Source organism: Schistocerca cancellata, chromosome 5 (genome assembly GCF_023864275.1).
Source record: "Schistocerca cancellata isolate TAMUIC-IGC-003103 chromosome 5, iqSchCanc2.1, whole genome shotgun sequence".
NCBI classification, from domain to species: Eukaryota; Metazoa; Arthropoda; class Insecta; order Orthoptera; family Acrididae; genus Schistocerca; species Schistocerca cancellata.
Genome location: NC_064630.1, coordinates 152,208,360 through 152,225,717, shown reverse-complemented (window position 1 = coordinate 152,225,717; position 17,358 = coordinate 152,208,360). Strand labels below are relative to the sequence as shown.

Here is a 17,358-nt window from a genome sequence, read left to right as displayed (position 1 = left end):
GGGTGGTACGGGGTGGCGGCAGGAAGGGCATCTGGCCACGCCTTCAAATTAACCAAAGAAGAAGAATTTATGCATACAATTAATAATGAATTAATAATGAAACAGAACAGAAAATAGTAAAATATTCAATCAAAACTTTAAAGAAAGGAAGAGCTAAATAAATTGAAGAAACTCCAACTGAACTGTGGAAATATGGCACAGATAAACTACATGAACATTTGAGAAACCTTAGTAGGCTTTTTACCAAGAATTTGTAAGAAAGGGAAAAAAAGATGAGTTTCAGAATTATAGAGGTGAAACTGTGCATACTACATTTAGCTAAATTTATGGAAGAATGATTAAAAAAATTTTAGACAAAGAATTTAAGGAAGTAGAGGCTGAAGAAAAAGCTGGCTTCAGAGCGGGCAGATCAGTTACAGATCATACATTTTGTTTGCAGCAAATACTTGACAAGAAAAATATTCAAAAGCAGCCGCTTCACATAGTATCTGAAGACACAGAAAAAAGTGTATGATAATAGACATTTATGCAGTTTGTGGAAAGCTTTAAAATCATCTAATATTAATCCTATCATAATTAAAGCAATTCAGAATCTATAATAAAACTCTACAGTAACAATAAAAACACAAAACTTTCCCTCACTTATATTTGAATTTACTGAGGGACTACATCAAGGACGCAGCCTACTTAAATTATACACAGAGAAAGCACTGAAAAATTGGAATAAATCTGCTCATGACCAGATAATTCTAGGACAAGATAAAGAAGACACTGAATACATCAACATATTAATAGAGGAGTAAAAAATGGGGGATTCAAATCAACATGAATAAAACAAAATAGATGGTAATAAGATCAAATCAAAATTTGATACCAGAAGAAGTGATGGGCATAATTACACATACTGAAGAGTACAGATATCTGGGAATAAAAATCACACAAGATGGTAAATAAGGTACAGAAATCAGTTCAAGAAAAAATCCTGGAAATTTCACTATCGGAATAGTAAATGGAATTTTATGTGATCAACAGATAAGAAAGGAAACAAAAGTAAAGATTTTCAATATAATTATTATTAGCATTATGACATCTGAATCAGAAATATGGGCAGTTACATCCCAACTTATGAAAAGTTTGATGTAAACTGAGATGAACTTTTGGAGAGAGTCAGCAGGGGTATCGAGGTGGGAAAGGGTCAGAAATGAATCCATCAGTACAAAAACCGGATGTCACATTTTCGATTACTGATTGTGTGGAAGAAAAACTTAGGGTTGCTGGATGGCGTGCAGTGGGTCGCCAGTTCAGACACGACCAGCAGCAATTATTTATTATATAGTATTTGTCATTTCTGAAAGGTCTTGAAATATCTTATGTTTGTAATGTTTCACATCCTGGAATATTCAATGTTTATATAAATACCACCATTCTGGAATATTCAGTGACTGTGTAAACAGATGCACCCTCCGCCTAGGAGGACAGTTCTGTTCTGGCTGTATGTTGCTATTTGTAAGAAATATGGCACGTTAAGTTGCAGGCAGGAACAAACTAAAGACACTTACACATTAGCTTTCAGCCACAGCCTTCATCAGAAAGGGAAACACACACGTATTCATGCATGCAAGCAAGCACAGCTCATGCACACAAGACTGCCTCCAGCATCTCTGGTCCAAACTTGCTGGAGATGGCTGTTAAGTGTGCATGAGGTGTGCTTGCTTGTGTGAATGAATGTGTGTGTGTTTCCTTCTCTGATGAAGACGTGTCTTTTTGTTGTTCCTGTCTGCAGCTTTGTGTGTCATCTTTACAATAAGCAGTAGTCTTTCTTTCCATTGTACTCCTGATATTCCGACCTGGAGTTTCCATTCTTTGTTAGAAATAAACTTGCTTTCAGTTCTAAGTATTGTATTTCAATTGTGACCCTGCTTTGGATTTGAACTTCAATGAGGTTACAATGTGACACTGTTTTGTGGAGACCCCAGGAACTTCAGAACATCTACATCACTGTGACTCCAATTAGGCAATATAAAAGCCATTGCCTGCATGGAGAGGATCAAGAATACAAGCTGTTCATCACTCCTAAGATTTGTATATTTAGGAGACAAACAGATTCCAGCACAACAGTTATGTCAGATACACACCGTTATCCATCAATGGAGATAACAGGCCAGGACTCAATGAAATGGCTGAAAGGATTCGACTGAGTTGCTAAATACAACAGGTGGGATGAGATGACGTGTTTGGAAAATGTATACTTTTACTTTGACAGCACAGCACAGCCCAGCAGTAGTTTGAGAACAACAAAGAGAAGCTCAGCAGCTGGGACAAATTCCATACCGAGCCAAAAAAAAAACATTTGGTGACAATCAGAAGCAAATCTGCTTGGCAGGGGAACAACTGAATAACAGGGGCAAATGTCATGAGGAAATGGCACAGTCATACGTAGACAATGTTTCAGCCCTATGCCACATCGTAAATCAGAATACAAATGAAGCCGACAAAATCCCACACTTACGAAAAGACACACAGAAGACATGTACCAAACTCTTCTGGTAAAGGACGTCACAACAACAGAGGAATCAATCAAGTGGTGCCAGTGAATCAAGGAAATGCAACAGATAAGAGTCAGATGTAAAAGGTATGACCAACTGCCGAATGTGATTCCTATGGCAGTTACTGATGACCATGATGACCTCACCTCTCTCATACTTCCGATAGTAATAAAAGTGATGCAGCTGTGTATGGCAAACAGAAACGTCAGACCAAATACACAAAAGATGGCAGCCTTGAATGTTAACCCAATGTGTCAGGAGATAATAGATAATGATGAAGAATAGATGTATCGATCTTTAGCACCAATCACTGCCACCAGCCAAATGCAGCACGAGGGATGGACTAGGCCAATCTGGACTCATGCCGCAACTATCAAAAAACAACTCAGCATCCGAGCAATGCAGATACAACCAACCTGCCTAGGTGCTAGTCAACTCTTGAGACTTCCTTTTCTGTGATGTCAGACACTGCTCATAAACAGCTAAAGAAGACTATAATTCATGTTATGAAACTGATTCTACTTAAAGTCTCAAGGGGAAATATGTCTAGCCAACGTAAACATGTGCTGCAAGAACAACTATCAGTAACATAATGCGGCCTTTCGAATTTGTCATTTTAATTGAATGTAGTCATAACATTATCAGATGGGACTTCTTGCACACATCACAAGCAGTCATAGGCAGTGGAAGACCAAAATTCTAGACTAACGAAGCTATTCCAACAAGCACACACAACAAATGTCTCTGTAGACACAGCCAAACTAGTTCAGGAAGGGCAGCTTAGTGTAATCAAAAAAGAATCATCCTCCACTACCACTACAGACAATGCAGGGGAGGAAGCTATTATTGAAATGACAATAGGATCTGGCCTGACCAAGGAACAATATCGGTGAGTGAGAGACATTCTGTGTCAATTCTCAGATGCTTTCAAAAGCACAGTGGAGAAAGGACATACTAACTAGCCTGTAGTAAAAAACTATATCAAAATTGGGGATCATACATCAATTAGCCAATACTCAAACAGCTACTCGCCAGTTGAACTATATGGATAAACCAAAAGGAGGTAGAAAAGATTCTGTTGAATCTTCAGGAGGTCCTTAAGACCTCTCTGTAACCCTTGTGACGGAGAATGGCACATGACGTTCCTGTGTCGACTACTGACAACTGAACAAAATCACAAAGAAAGATGTCTATCTATTGTAACAGATTGATAATACCCTAGACTGCTTGAAATAAGCAGAGTACTTCTCAATTATGCACATGCAGACAGGATGACAAGCATGACAAGAACAAGACTGCCTTCATAGCTCCTGATGGCCTCTCTATGAGTTTAAGGTTATGCTGTTTAGACTGTGTACTGCTCCAGCTACCTTCGAACGTATGATGGAAAACCTGCTTCCACAACTTAAATGGATTACATGTCTTTGCTATTCAATGGCATTGTCGTTTTTTCAAAGACATTTGCAAAACATTTAAGCCACCCGATGAGTGAGTTGAAGTGTGTTCAAACTGCAAACCTCAATCTGAAACTGAAAATGTGCCTCTTCACTGTACAAGAAATAAAAATCTTGAGGCACTTAGTGAATAGTGGTCAAGTCTGACCCAATCCAGAGAAAATAAAAGCAGTCAAAGATATCCAACTCCTCAGCAAATTTGTGATATGAGAAGTTTTCTTCAAATGGACTTGTACGACTGGCAATTCATAAAGGATTTTGTACTAAGGCATATCCTTTGTAGGAACTACTGCAAGGAGAACCCAAATTTTCCTGGAACAGGGCACAAGAAAAGATCTTTTCTTGCCCTTAAGCAGATGCTAATATCTTCTCCAGTTCTAGGATAATATGACGAGAATGTTGAGACAGAACTTCACACCGACACTAGCGATTTTGGAATAGGGGCAGTTCTAATAAAAACTCAGGAAAGTGCTCAAAAGTTGATAGTTTATGCTTCCAGAGTACTTTCCAAGTCCCAGATGAACTACTCTACAACTGATAAAGAGTGTCTTGGAGTTGTTTGGACCATCAACAAGTTCCAGGTGTATTTATTAAGCAAACCATTCATCACTGAGACAGGGCACCATTTTCTATGCTGGCTGACTAGTGGACCCCGACTACTGGTCAAGGAAGAACTGACAAAAGGAGAATTCCAATAATAGACAGAGCATTTTATAAGATAAACTGTGATCCAATGAGACAGAAATGGTTGCTCATCATCCCACCTCACCTACAGTCAGCTACCCTGAAATGTTTCCACATCACTCCAACATCTGGTTGCCTCAGATTCGTGAAGACTCTAGACATGTTAAATGCAGGTACCCTCAGCCAGAACTCTTACTAGTTCATTACACACTATATGAGGCACTCATATACAACACAACAAAGCAAGACACTACAGGCTTCACACCATTCTCCAAGGTTGCAAGCCCACAACATTAGTGGATACACTGTTCCCATTTCAGCTGGATGATACTCAGAATGACTATGTCCAACATCTCATCACCAGAATCAAAAAAGCAAGGCAGCTTGCTCACGTACAAATTCTGGACACCAAGGAGAAAGACTGAGAGTACTCCAACACCATGCACCGCCCAGTGAGATACAACTCAGGAAACTTCCTATGGAGTTTTACACCTCTGCGGAAAGTGTGACTTTCAGAAAAAGTACTGAAGTGCTACTTTGGGCCATGCCATATCCTTTGTCACTTGTCGCACATCACATACAAAATCATCATAATAAAAAAGGGGAGAGATGATGTTCATATCCTCCATATGAAGTCCTACTACTGCCCAGAGGCACAGCTTGATGATGGAAAGTTCAAGAGAACTGGCAGTCACAAAGCTTTGATGGGAAGAGCTTCCTTCAATGTTCATCACAGTGAAGGGGATGTAACAATATGACTAGAATGCAAGAATCCACTGGTGCCACCATACACAAGCCTACAGACAAAATCTATATCCAGGGTGCTGTAGCTTGCTTCAATGAGAACTGAAACAGCAAGTCACTGTTTATCTGGGAAAGGGAGCAACGACAAGAGCTGTGGAGCAGGCAGTATAGTGTAATGGATAGTGTTGCTGGATGGTGTGCTGTGGATCACCAGTTCAAATGCAATCATCATCAATTATTTGTTATGTGATATTTACCATTTCTGTAAAGTTCTTGAAATACAGTATGTTTGGAATGATGGTATATTCTGGAATATTCAGTGTTTGTCTAAATAGATGTTTACATAGCTGCACTCTCAATCTAGGAGGTCAGTTCTGTTTCGTGTATATGTTGGTGTTCGTAACAAACTTGCTTTCAGTGCTGTGTGTTGTATTTCTGTGATGACCCTGCTTTTGGATTCAGACTCGAGTGTGGTTATAACATGACAATATGGTATGGGCATACAAATAGGTACTCAGAGGCGCGCGCACGAGAGAGAGAGAGAGAGAGAGAGAGAGAGAGAGAGAGAAATGCATCATGGAGTGGGACCACCAGGACGCAAAAAACAGGTAGACCACCAGCCACATGGATACAAAGAATTCAGGAATTATGATAATAATAATAATAATAGACAAAAAATAGGAATAGAATATTAAAGAAGAACTAAAAGAAAAATATAGACAAAGACTAACAAAATTACAGAAAACAGAACTGACAGCAAGAAACAACACAAAAGCTATAAAATACCTACGCTATACCAATACTGACCTACTCATTTGGAGTAGTGAAATGGAGTAACACAGACCTAGAAGCACTCAATACACTTACACGATCACAATGCCACAAATATAGAATACATCACATACATTCAGCAACAGAAAGATTCACATTAAGCAGAAAGGAAGGAGGAAGGGGATTTATTGACATAAAAAACCTACATTATGGACATATATCTAAAAACAAAGATGATGTGACTTACCAAACGAAAGCGCTGGCACGTCGATAGACACACAAACAAACACAAACATACACACAAAATTCTAGCTTTCGCAACCAACGGTTGCCTCGTCAGGAAAGAGGGAAGGAGAGGGAAAGACGAAAGGATTTGTGTTTTAAGGGAGAGGGTAAGGAGTCATTCCAATCCCGGGAGCAGAAAGACTTACCTTAGGGGGAAAAAAAAACGCGTATACACTCGCACACACACACACATATCCATCCACACATATACAGACACAAGCAGACATATACAGAGGCAAAGAGTTTAGGCAGAGATGTCAGTCGAGGCGGAAGTGCAGAGGCAAAGATGTTGTTGAATGACAGGTGAGGTACGAGTGGCGGCAACTTGAAATTAGCGGAGATTGAGGCCTGGTGGATAACTGGAAGAGAGGATATATTGAAGAGCAAGTTCCCATCTCCGGAGTTCGGATAGGTTGGTGTTAGTGGGAAGTATCCAGATAACCCGGACGGTGTAACACTGTGCCAAGATGTGCTGGCCGTGCACCAAGGCATGTTTAGCCACAGGGTGATCCTCATTACCAACAAACACTGTCTACCTGTGTCCATTCATGCGAATGGACAGTTTGTTGCTGGTCATTCCCACATAGAATGCATCACAGTGTAGGCAGGTCAGTTGGTAGATCACGTGGGTGCTTTCACACGTGGCTCTGCCTTTGATTGTGTACACCTTCCGGGTTACAGGACTGGAGTAGGTGGTGGTGGGAGGGTGCATGAGAGGATGAGGAAGTGGCTCTGGTTATTTGCTTCTGTACCAGGTCGGGAGGGTAGTTGCGGGATGTGAAAGCTGTTGTCAGGTTGTTGGTGTAATGGTTCAGGGATTCCGGACTGGAGCAGATTCGTTTGCCACAAAGACCTAGGTTGTAGGGAAGGGACCGTTTGATGTGGAATGGGTGGCAGCTGTCATAATGGAGGTACTGTTGCTTGTTGGTGGGTTTGATGTGGACGGACGTGTGAAGCTGGCCATTGGACAGGTGGAGGTCAACATCATGGAAAGTGGCATGGGATTTGGAGTAGGACCAGGTGAATCTGATGGGACCAAAGGAGTTGAGGTTGGAGAGGAAATTCTGGAGTTCTTCTTCACTGTGAGTCTAGATCATGAAGATGTCATCAATAAATCTGTACCAAACTTTGGGTTGGCAGGCCTGGGTAACCAAGAAGGCTTCCTCTAAGCGACCCATGAATAGGTTGGCGTACGAAGAGGCCATCCTGGTACCCATGGCTGTTCCCTTTAATTGTTGGTATGTCTGGTCTTCAAAAGTGAAGAAGTTGTGGGTCAGGATGAAGCTGGCTAAGGTAATGAGGAAAGAGGTTTTAGGTAGGGTGGCAGGTGATCGGCGTGAAAGGAAGTGCTACGTTATGGACAGGTAGACAATTTAAGAAAATTCTTTATAGAACAAGCAGAAACTAGCAAAATACACAAAGCAATCACTCATATAAATACGTCGGCTACACCATTGCAATTTCATAACCACTTCTACAACCCTTTAGATCACATAACATCAACAGGTATGAAGAAAGTAAATTGGAAAAAGAAAACACTACATGGCAAGCACCCGTATCATCTAACACAGCCACACATCGATCAAGAAGCATCCAACACATGGCTAAGAAAAGGCAATATATACAGTGATATGGAAGGATTCATGATTGCAATACAGGATCAAACAATAAACACCAGATATTACAGCAAGCATATTATTAAAGATCCCAATACCACAACAGATAAATGCAGACTTTGCAAACAACAAACAGAAACAGTAGATCACATCACAAGTGGATGTACAATACTAGCAAATACAAAATACCCCAGAAGACATGACAATGTAGCAAAAATAATACACCAACAACTTGCCATACAACATAAACTAATAAAACAACACATTACCACATACAAGTATGCACCACAAAATGTACTGGAGAATGATGAATACAAATTATACTGGAACAGAACCATTATAACAGATAAAACAACACCACATAACAAACCTGACATCATACTCACCAATAAAAAGAAGAAATTAACACAACTAATCGAAATATCCATACCCAATACAACAAATATACAGAAGAAAACAAGAGAAAAAATTGAAAAATACATCCAACTGGCTGAGGAAGTCAAAGACATGTGGCATCAGGATAAAGTTGACATCATACCAATTATACTATCAACTACAGGAGTCATACCACACTATATCCACCAGTACATCAACGCAATACAACTGCATCCAAACGTATATATACAACTACAGAAATCTGTAATTATTGATACATGTTCAATTACCTGAAAGTTCCTAAATGCAATGTAACATATACTGTACAGTTAAAAGGAAGTCACGCTTGATCAAGGTCTGCGTCACTTTCCATTTTTAACCAGACATAACGTCTGAGACAGGAAAGAATGATAATAATAATATACAGCATGACTAACGTTCTAGAGCTAAAAGATATGTAACTGTTTACAATAAGTATGAAAATTACACAGGGGAATAATATCAGGGGTACCACTTAGCCCAACAGCAAACTGAAGTTGGCTGCTCTGCTGTCTCCCCGGTGATGTCAGCGGACACTGACAAATGGCAGCCTATCAGCCACGAATGCCCTAACTGTTAAATTTCTGACTACCTTCATATGCCGCAACAGGCAGCATGACCAACATGGTTACATCGGTCAACCATTGGCCTGCACTGGCAGTCACCACACAGCTGGAGCAAACGGACCACTGTCAAGCTAGGAATACCACTGTCCTCTTGCATCAACTCCACATCTCATTATCAGATATCGGACTATGTATTTTTGTGCTCGAGTCTGGAGAGGATATTCAACACTGGTGAAAATTCTAAACTTGTACTGATCTAACCATTCATGACTCAGTTAGGACTGATATTGCACAGACAACATGTGTGATATTTCAGTCTTCGTTATTTGTTAATACATGCTGTGTGCTGTTGCACAAACTGAATCAAGGTTGTCACTTGTAATGGAACTTTGAGGTGATTTTCATACATGCCAGTTTTTAATACAGAATCTGTGAATGTTTTCATCATTCCTTGTGAGAGTTTTTACTTGTGGGTTCTTGATTACTCTGATCATCTTTTATAGATATCTGAAGTTGGAATCTTACAGTTCTGAAATTTATCAAATTATAGTTTGGACACTGAAATAAATAACTTAGCTGAGAGAAAAATAGATCTGGCACAGTTAAAAAAAGTTAAAAGTGCGGCAAGAGAACCACACTGGGTGATTTCTATTTTGGTAGCTATTTCTATGGAGGAGTGCAATTTCCAACAGTGATAGACAACAGACCTAAGGAACATTCGAGTTCTGTTTGGGTTATGCCCTTTTACTCAGATCCAATAACCTGTAAAAAAAAAATCTGCAAATTGATTTAAACATCCAATGTACCACATTTATTATTATAAGAAATAAAGAACTCTTCTTTTAAATTGGCAAAGATTATAGTGAACGTAACGAAACAAGTAAGGGACCTACTTACTCAATTGTAATAAGTAAACAATACATAAAAATAAAGATAAAAGAATATTTCTACAGTGCATGTGTCTAATCCTTCAAGAGACACTGACAGAAAACTTACTCTGTAGCAAAATTCCTACTCAGTCACAAACTATGTTACTTATTTTGTAATACAAACTTTCTTCTAAGTTGTCTGTTTCACCACATTATGCTTACATTTACAGCATTTTCATTTGCTTTTCGTGCGTTCAAAGCTTCTCTGCTGCATTCAATTCCTCTCCGTTCATTTGGTTTCTCTACTAATTTTTCTGCTTATTACAAATTTCCCCTACTTCATTTGTTTAGAGAGCAAATTCTGTATACCGTTTGGAAGATTGGCAATATGAGACATTTCCTTTGCTTCTCCTCCAAGGCACAAGGTGTCTCAGTTAAATGTTATCATCCCAACCACTCTCAGTTTATTTAGTTCTCGTCCATTCTATGCTACTTTAAATATTCAAGCTTCAGGAACATATCCTCACTTTTTACCCCCTTCACTCTTTTTGTATAAGCAACCATTTAATCTTAAAAAATTGGTGTTCACTTTCTTTGTTTAGTTTTTTTAGTCATATTTGCCACATATTTTCTGTTTAAAATTATTGGAGCAACACACGGTTTTTTAAACATGTCAAATGAGAACCATCAAAATCATACAAAAGCATACTGCTTATCAGAACTTCAGTTCTTACCTGAGTACAAGCCTCCACTTCATCAGGAAACAAAATCTGCAAGTGAGCAACGGAATTGTCATGTAAACTTCTCCAAAACACATGTGATTCCTCCCGAGTAAGATTTGCAATCCCATCTTCTTTAATCTGAATCAAAATTTAATACTCAGTATTTTACTTCTATCTGAAGAGATGTGAAATTAACTTAGTTTCATTACTTCTTCTACTGTCTAGTGAAGGCAACAGGTTCTGTGACTAAACCCTTATTTAACATTCAAAGAGAATAAAATAAAATGTCACAAAAAGCTAATATTACAGGGATAAATAAAGCTTATTCACTAATAAAAAAAATATCATCAGGCAATGCAATCCATTTGACCAAAACTGACATTCAAATCTTTTTATCTGACAAGGAGAGTTTCCAGGGCGGGATCAACTTATTTATGTGGTGGTATAGGTTAGGGTCCAAGTATCACTATGCAACCATTCACCCTGTTGGGCCCTCATTTGCAAGTAATCAACAAACAAACAAAAAAGAATTATGGAATTTCTTGTTTTAGCACAGCCTTAAACATACTACTTAATATCCAAACAAGCACTGTAGTGTCGCAGTTAAGTTATTTGGCTGGTCTGGTATACTGAAGCCTGTGAGTTTGATTGTCATCAGGTGAAACAACTTATTTTAATTAAAGGACTGTGACTATTACTTTTAAACAATTAATTGGTTTAAATATAATTAGTTTTATATTTAATCCTTTGCCACATCATTTTAGGATTTTTTTATTTGCTCTCATTTTTCACTTCTTTTCATTCTCTTTTCATTTGTGATCTTAGTCCACATAATTTTAACCAAATAGTAGATGAGAGACAAAATAATCTATTTATAACGCCTGTCTAGTGGTATCAAAAATTTATTTTTCAGAACAGGATGAAAAATGTTTTGGATGGTAATAGTCATACAAACATTTAAAATAAATGCTTCTGTCATTGTGGGCAAAATAATGCAGATAAATATTTTCAAAATGAAAGAAGGAATTATAAAGAAAATTAAATCAGAGTGAAATCAGTAATACAAATAATGACTGAAATAACTTGCACAGACAATATATCCTCTCTTCCCGTTACCCACCAGGCCTCAACCTCCGCTAATTTCAAGTTGCCGCCGCTCATACCTCACCTGTCATTCAACAACATCTTTGCCTCTGTACTTCCGCCTCGACTGACATCACTGCCCAAACTCTTTGCCTTTACATATGTCTGCTTGTGTCTGTATATGTGCGGATGGATATGTGTGTGTGTGCGAGTGTACACCTGTCCATTTTTCCCCCCAAGGTAAGTCTTTGCGCTCCTGGGATTGGAATGACTCCTTACCCTCTCCCTTAAAACCCACATCCTTTCGTCTTTCCCTCTCCTTCCCTCTTTCCTGATGAAGCAACCGTGGGTTGCGTAAGCTTGAATTTTGTGTGTGTGTTTGTGTTTGTTAGTGTCCCTATCAACATACCAGCACTTTCGTTCGGTAAATTACATTATCTTTGTTTTTAGATATAAAATTACAAAAAGGAAGAAATGAACTCAAACTACAAGTTCAATTGAATAAAAAATAATGGTGGCATTTGTTTCAAGAAAGATGTAAAGAAACTAAACTGGAACCTGCAACTGTGATAACCCACGGATATCACCTCAATCACACCAGCACCTCATTGTCCATTAAAATTCAGCAGGACATTAGTCACTGGCCCTTCACGTGTATTCAATCAGGTGCAATTGTGCAGGGTGGCTAAGCTTGGCTGCAAGGTGGCAGAACTATTGGACAGCACTGATAACTGTGCTTCAATAGTGGCACGCGCAGCTGCCGCCCAGCTCTACCATGCGGAAACATCATGTGTTGTTCTATTTAATGCTGGAGCACAGTGGCTTTTGCCTCATTCCATAATTGTTTATACTCTTGTTTACCTCACTTTGCATGCGTATCATTGTATGTAGACTGGTACTGATCCAACTATGTACCTACAAGGACCATGTATTGATCGCATTCACAGTACCAGTGATTGTAAGTTATTGGCATTCTTTAACATCTATGCTATTACACAAGTGGCAACAAGTAAGAATTATTTTTCAGTGCACCACTGTCCTTGTTTATGACCTTCCACTAAGGAAGGGATTCTATTTGTGTTTATCTGCTCTGCATAGTAACTAACAGTTCTTGATAAAACTTTACATAGTTTTCGTGTTAGATTTCTTAGTGTTTTCTTGATCGTTTAGAACAGAAAGCGCCCTAAAACCGTCTTTGTTTGTTTCGCGGCCGTTAGCCACTAGTCACTTGAATCAGCAGTTGTCTTGTGACAGCCAGAGCGAGAGCACCAGCAGCAGCGAGTACTGTTTGTATAAAGCGTTTTTGTACTTATTTGCTGCGCTTAGCTTTTAAATAGTTTTTCTGGGAAAACCTAGGGTAGTTTTCGCGTCTCGTATTTCAGTGAGTGTTTCTTGATTATCAGAGTAGCTCATCAGAAGATTATCTTGGGAATTTGTCACCGTATAGGGTAGGGTAAACATAGTCATGTGTAGGGACTGTGGTTGTTGTGAGCGGACGCAAGGAGAATTGGCCACTCTTCGGGGGCAGGTGGAGGCTTTGTCTGTTAGGCTCATCGAGCTCGAGGCGCAGGCGTCAGCTCGTAGTGGCGTTGGGGCAACTGTGGTGAGACCTATGCCTACTTCGGTGGCCTTGGAATCACATGGAACCCCTGATGTCGCTGCGTCTTCCGGCAGTGAGCATCTTACCAGTCAGCCATCACTCCAGGGTGAATGGCGGACAGTGGTGGGCTCGCGCGTGCCTGGCCGAAAGGCGAAGGTGGGATCTGGCCGCGTGGCAGCTGCCTTACCCCTTTCCAACAGGTACGGGGTGCTTCCTAGTGGTGATGACATCGTTTCCGAGCCACCACAGGATGCCTCGCCTGTTGGGCCAGTGGCCGATTCTCCGGCAAGGTCCCGACAGTCACAGAGGGCAGGCCTATTAGTTATAGGGAGCTCCAACGTTAGGCGGGTTATGGAGCCCCTCAGGAAAATAGCGGGTAGGTCGGGGAAGAATGCCAGTGTGCACTCGGTGTGCTTGCCGGGGGGTCTCGTCCGTAATGTGGAGGAGGCCCTTCCGGCAGCTATTGAACGCACTGGGTGTGACCGGCTGCAGATAGTAGCACATGTCGGAACGAATGACGCCTGCCGCTTGGGTTCTGAGGCCATCCTTGGTTCCTTCCGGCGGCTGGCTGATTTGGTGAAGACAACCAGCATCGCATGCGGAGTGCAAGCTGAGCTTAATATCTGCAGCATAGTGCCCAGAGTTGATCGCGGTCCTCTGGTTTGGAGCCGTGTGGAGGGTCTAAACCAGAGGCTCAGACGACTCTGCGACTATAATGGTTGCAAATTCATCGACCTCCGTTATTGGGTGGAGAACTGTAGGGCCCCCCTAGACAGGTCAGGCGTGCACTACACACCGGAAGCAGCTACTAGGGTAGCAGAGTACGTGTGGCGTGCACACGGGGGTTTTTTAGGTTAGAGGGACCCCCCCTTGGGCGAAACGATAAAATACCTGACGGCTTACCAGAGAGGACATTATCATCGTTGATAAAGAACGTCCGTCCTCAGAGACCAAAAACAGGAAAAGTTAACGTAATATTGGTAAACTGCAGGAGTATCCAGGGCAAGGTTCCTGAATTAGTATCTCTTATTGAAGGAAATAGTGCGCATATAGTATTAGGAACGGAAAGTTGGTTAAAACCGGAAGTGAACAGTAACGAAATCCTAGACACAGAATGGAATATATACCGCAAGGATAGGATAAACGCCAATGGTGGAGGAGTATTTATAGCAGTAAAGAATTCAATAATATCCAGTGAAGTTATTAGCGAATGCGAATGTGAAATAATCTGGGTTAAGCTAAGTATCAAAGGTGGGTCAGATATGATAGTCGGATGCTTCTATAGACCACCTGCATCAGCAACCGTAGTAGTTGAGCGCCTCAGAGAGAACCTGCAGAACGTCGTGAAGAAGTTTCGTGATCATACTATTGTAATAGGGGGAGACTTCAATCTACCAGGTATAGAATGGGATAGTCACACAATCAGAACTGGAGCCAGGGACAGAGACTCTTGTGACATTATCCTGACTGCCTTGTCCGAGAATTACTTCGAGCAGATAGTTAGAGAACCAACTCGTGAAGCTAACGTTTTAGACCTCATAGCAACAAATAGACCGGAACTTTTCGACTCCGTGAATGTAGAAGAGGGTATCAGTGATCATAAGTCAGTGGTTGCATCAATGACTACAAGTGTAATAAGAAATGCCAAGAAAGGAAGGAAAATATATTTGCTTAACAAGAGTGATAGGGCACAAATCTGAGTGACCACCATCAAACGTTCATTTCTGAGGAAGAGGATGTGGAACAAAAATGGAAAAAAATTCAGAAACATCGTCCAGTACGCCTTAGATAAGTTCGTACCGACTAAGGTCCAAAGCGAAGGGAAAGATCCACCGTGGTATAACAATCATGTACGAAAGGTACTACGGAAACAAAGAAAGCTTCATCATAGGTTTAAGAGTAGTCGAATCATAGCTGATAAGGAAAAGCTGAACGAAGCGAAAAAGAGCGTAAAGAGAGCAATGAGAGAAGCATTCAACGAATTCGAACATAAAACATTGGCAAACAATCTAAACAAGAACCCTAAAAAGTTTTGGTCATATGTAAAATCGGTAAGCGGATCTAAATCCCCTATTCAGTCACTCGTTGACCACGATGGCACCGAAACAGAGGACGACCGAAGAAAGGCAGAAATACTGAATTCAGTGTTCCGAAACTGTTTCACTGCGGAAAATCGTAACACGGTCCCTGACTTCAGCCGTCGCACGGACGCCAAAATGGAAAATATTGAAATAAACGATATCGGAATTGAAAAACAACTGCTATCACTTAGTAGCGGAAAAGCATCCGGACCAGACGAGATACCCTTAAGATTCTACAGTGATTATGCTAAAGAACTTGCCCCCTTTCTATCAGCAATTTATCGTAGATCGCTGGAAGAACGTAAAGTACCTAGCGACTGGAAGAAAGCGCAGGTCGTTCCCATTTTCAAGAAGGGTCATAAATCAGATGCAAATAATTATAGGCCTATTTCGCTTACGTCAATCTGTTGTAGAATAATGGAACATGTTTTGTGTTCTCGTATTATGACGTTCTTAGATAATACAAATCTCCTTCATCATAACCAACATGGATTCCGCAAACAGAGATCATGTGAAACTCAGCTCGCCCTATTTGCCCAAGAAATTCACAGTGCCGTAGACACTGGCGAGCAGATTGATGCCATATTCCTGGACTTCAGGAAGGCATTTGATACGGTTCCGCACTTACGTTTAGTGAAAAAAATACGAGCTTACGGAATATCGGACCAGGTTTGTGATTGGATTCAGGATTTCCTAGAAGAAAGAACACAACATGTCATTCTTAACGGTTCAAAATCTGCAGATGTAGAGGTAATTTCGGGAGTACCGCAAGGAAGCGTGATAGGACCTTTATTGTTTACAATATACATAAATGACTTAGTTGACAACATCGGTAGCTCCGTGAGGCTATTTGCAGATGACACGGTTGTCTACAAGAAAGTAGCAACATCAGAAGACTCGTACGTACTCCAGGAGACCTGCAGAGGATTAATGCATGGTGCGACAGCTGGCAGCTTTCCCTAAACATAGATAAATGTAATATAATGCGCATACATAGGGGCAGAAATCCATTCCAGTACGATTATGCCATAGGTGGTAAATCATTGGAAGCGGTAACGACCGTAAAATACTTAGGAGTTACTATCCGGAGCGATCTGAAGTGGAATGATCACATAAAACAAATAGTGGGAAAAGCAGGCGCCAGGTTGAGATTCATAGGAAGAATTCTAAGAAAATGTGACTCATCGACGAAAGAAGCAGCTTACAAAACGCTTGTTCGTCCGATTCTTGAGTATTGCTCATCAGTATGGGACCCTTACCAGGTTGGATTAATAGAAGAGATAGACATGATCCAGCGAAAAGCAGCGCGATTCGTCATGGGGACATTTAGTCAGCGCGAGAGCGTTACGGAGATGCTGAACAAGCTCCAGTGGCGGACACTTCAAGAAAGGCGTTACGCAATATGGAGAGGCTTATTATCGAAATTACGAGAGAGCACATTCCGGGAAGAGATGGGCAACATATTACTACCGCCCACATATATCTCGCGTAATGATCACAACGAAAAGATCCGAGAAATTAGAGCAAATACGGAGACTTACAAGCAGTCGTTCTTCCCACGCACAATTCGTGAATGGAACAGGGAAGGGGGGATCAGATAGTGGTACAATAAGTACCCTCCGCCACACACCGTAAGGTGGCTCGCGGAGTATAGATGTAGATGTAGATGTAACACATGGCCCTGATGGAGAGAGCATTGATGGGACTGGCAATGCAGCCTAAAAATTTGCCGGCCTACCCACCACCCTTCCCCATCTCTGATGAGGCTACCGCAGACTGGGAATCGTATGAGAAGCACCTAGAGCAACACTTCGCAGCCTGCACCGTAACGGACACTACCTCCATGAAAGCTCTCTTTCTGTCAGTGGTCTTCCCCCATATGTACCATTTGTTAGGGAAGTTAGCTCCCCTGAGGATCAGGTA

General features: G+C 40.8%; 1 protein-coding gene across 12 annotated transcripts in view; it reads right to left on the bottom strand.

Annotated features, from left to right (window-relative positions):
* The window catches only part of LOC126187508 (condensin-2 complex subunit G2-like), a 275,551-nt gene that overhangs the window by 246,188 nt on the left and 12,005 nt on the right, over positions 1 to 17,358 (bottom strand). For all 12 annotated transcript variants that reach the window (XM_049928641.1, XM_049928640.1, XM_049928639.1 and 9 more), the window contains exon 3: positions 10,684 to 10,809. In XM_049928641.1, the coding sequence (XP_049784598.1) occupies positions 10,684 to 10,809 (126 nt within the window). The remainder of the gene's footprint in view (positions 1 to 10,683; positions 10,810 to 17,358) is intronic.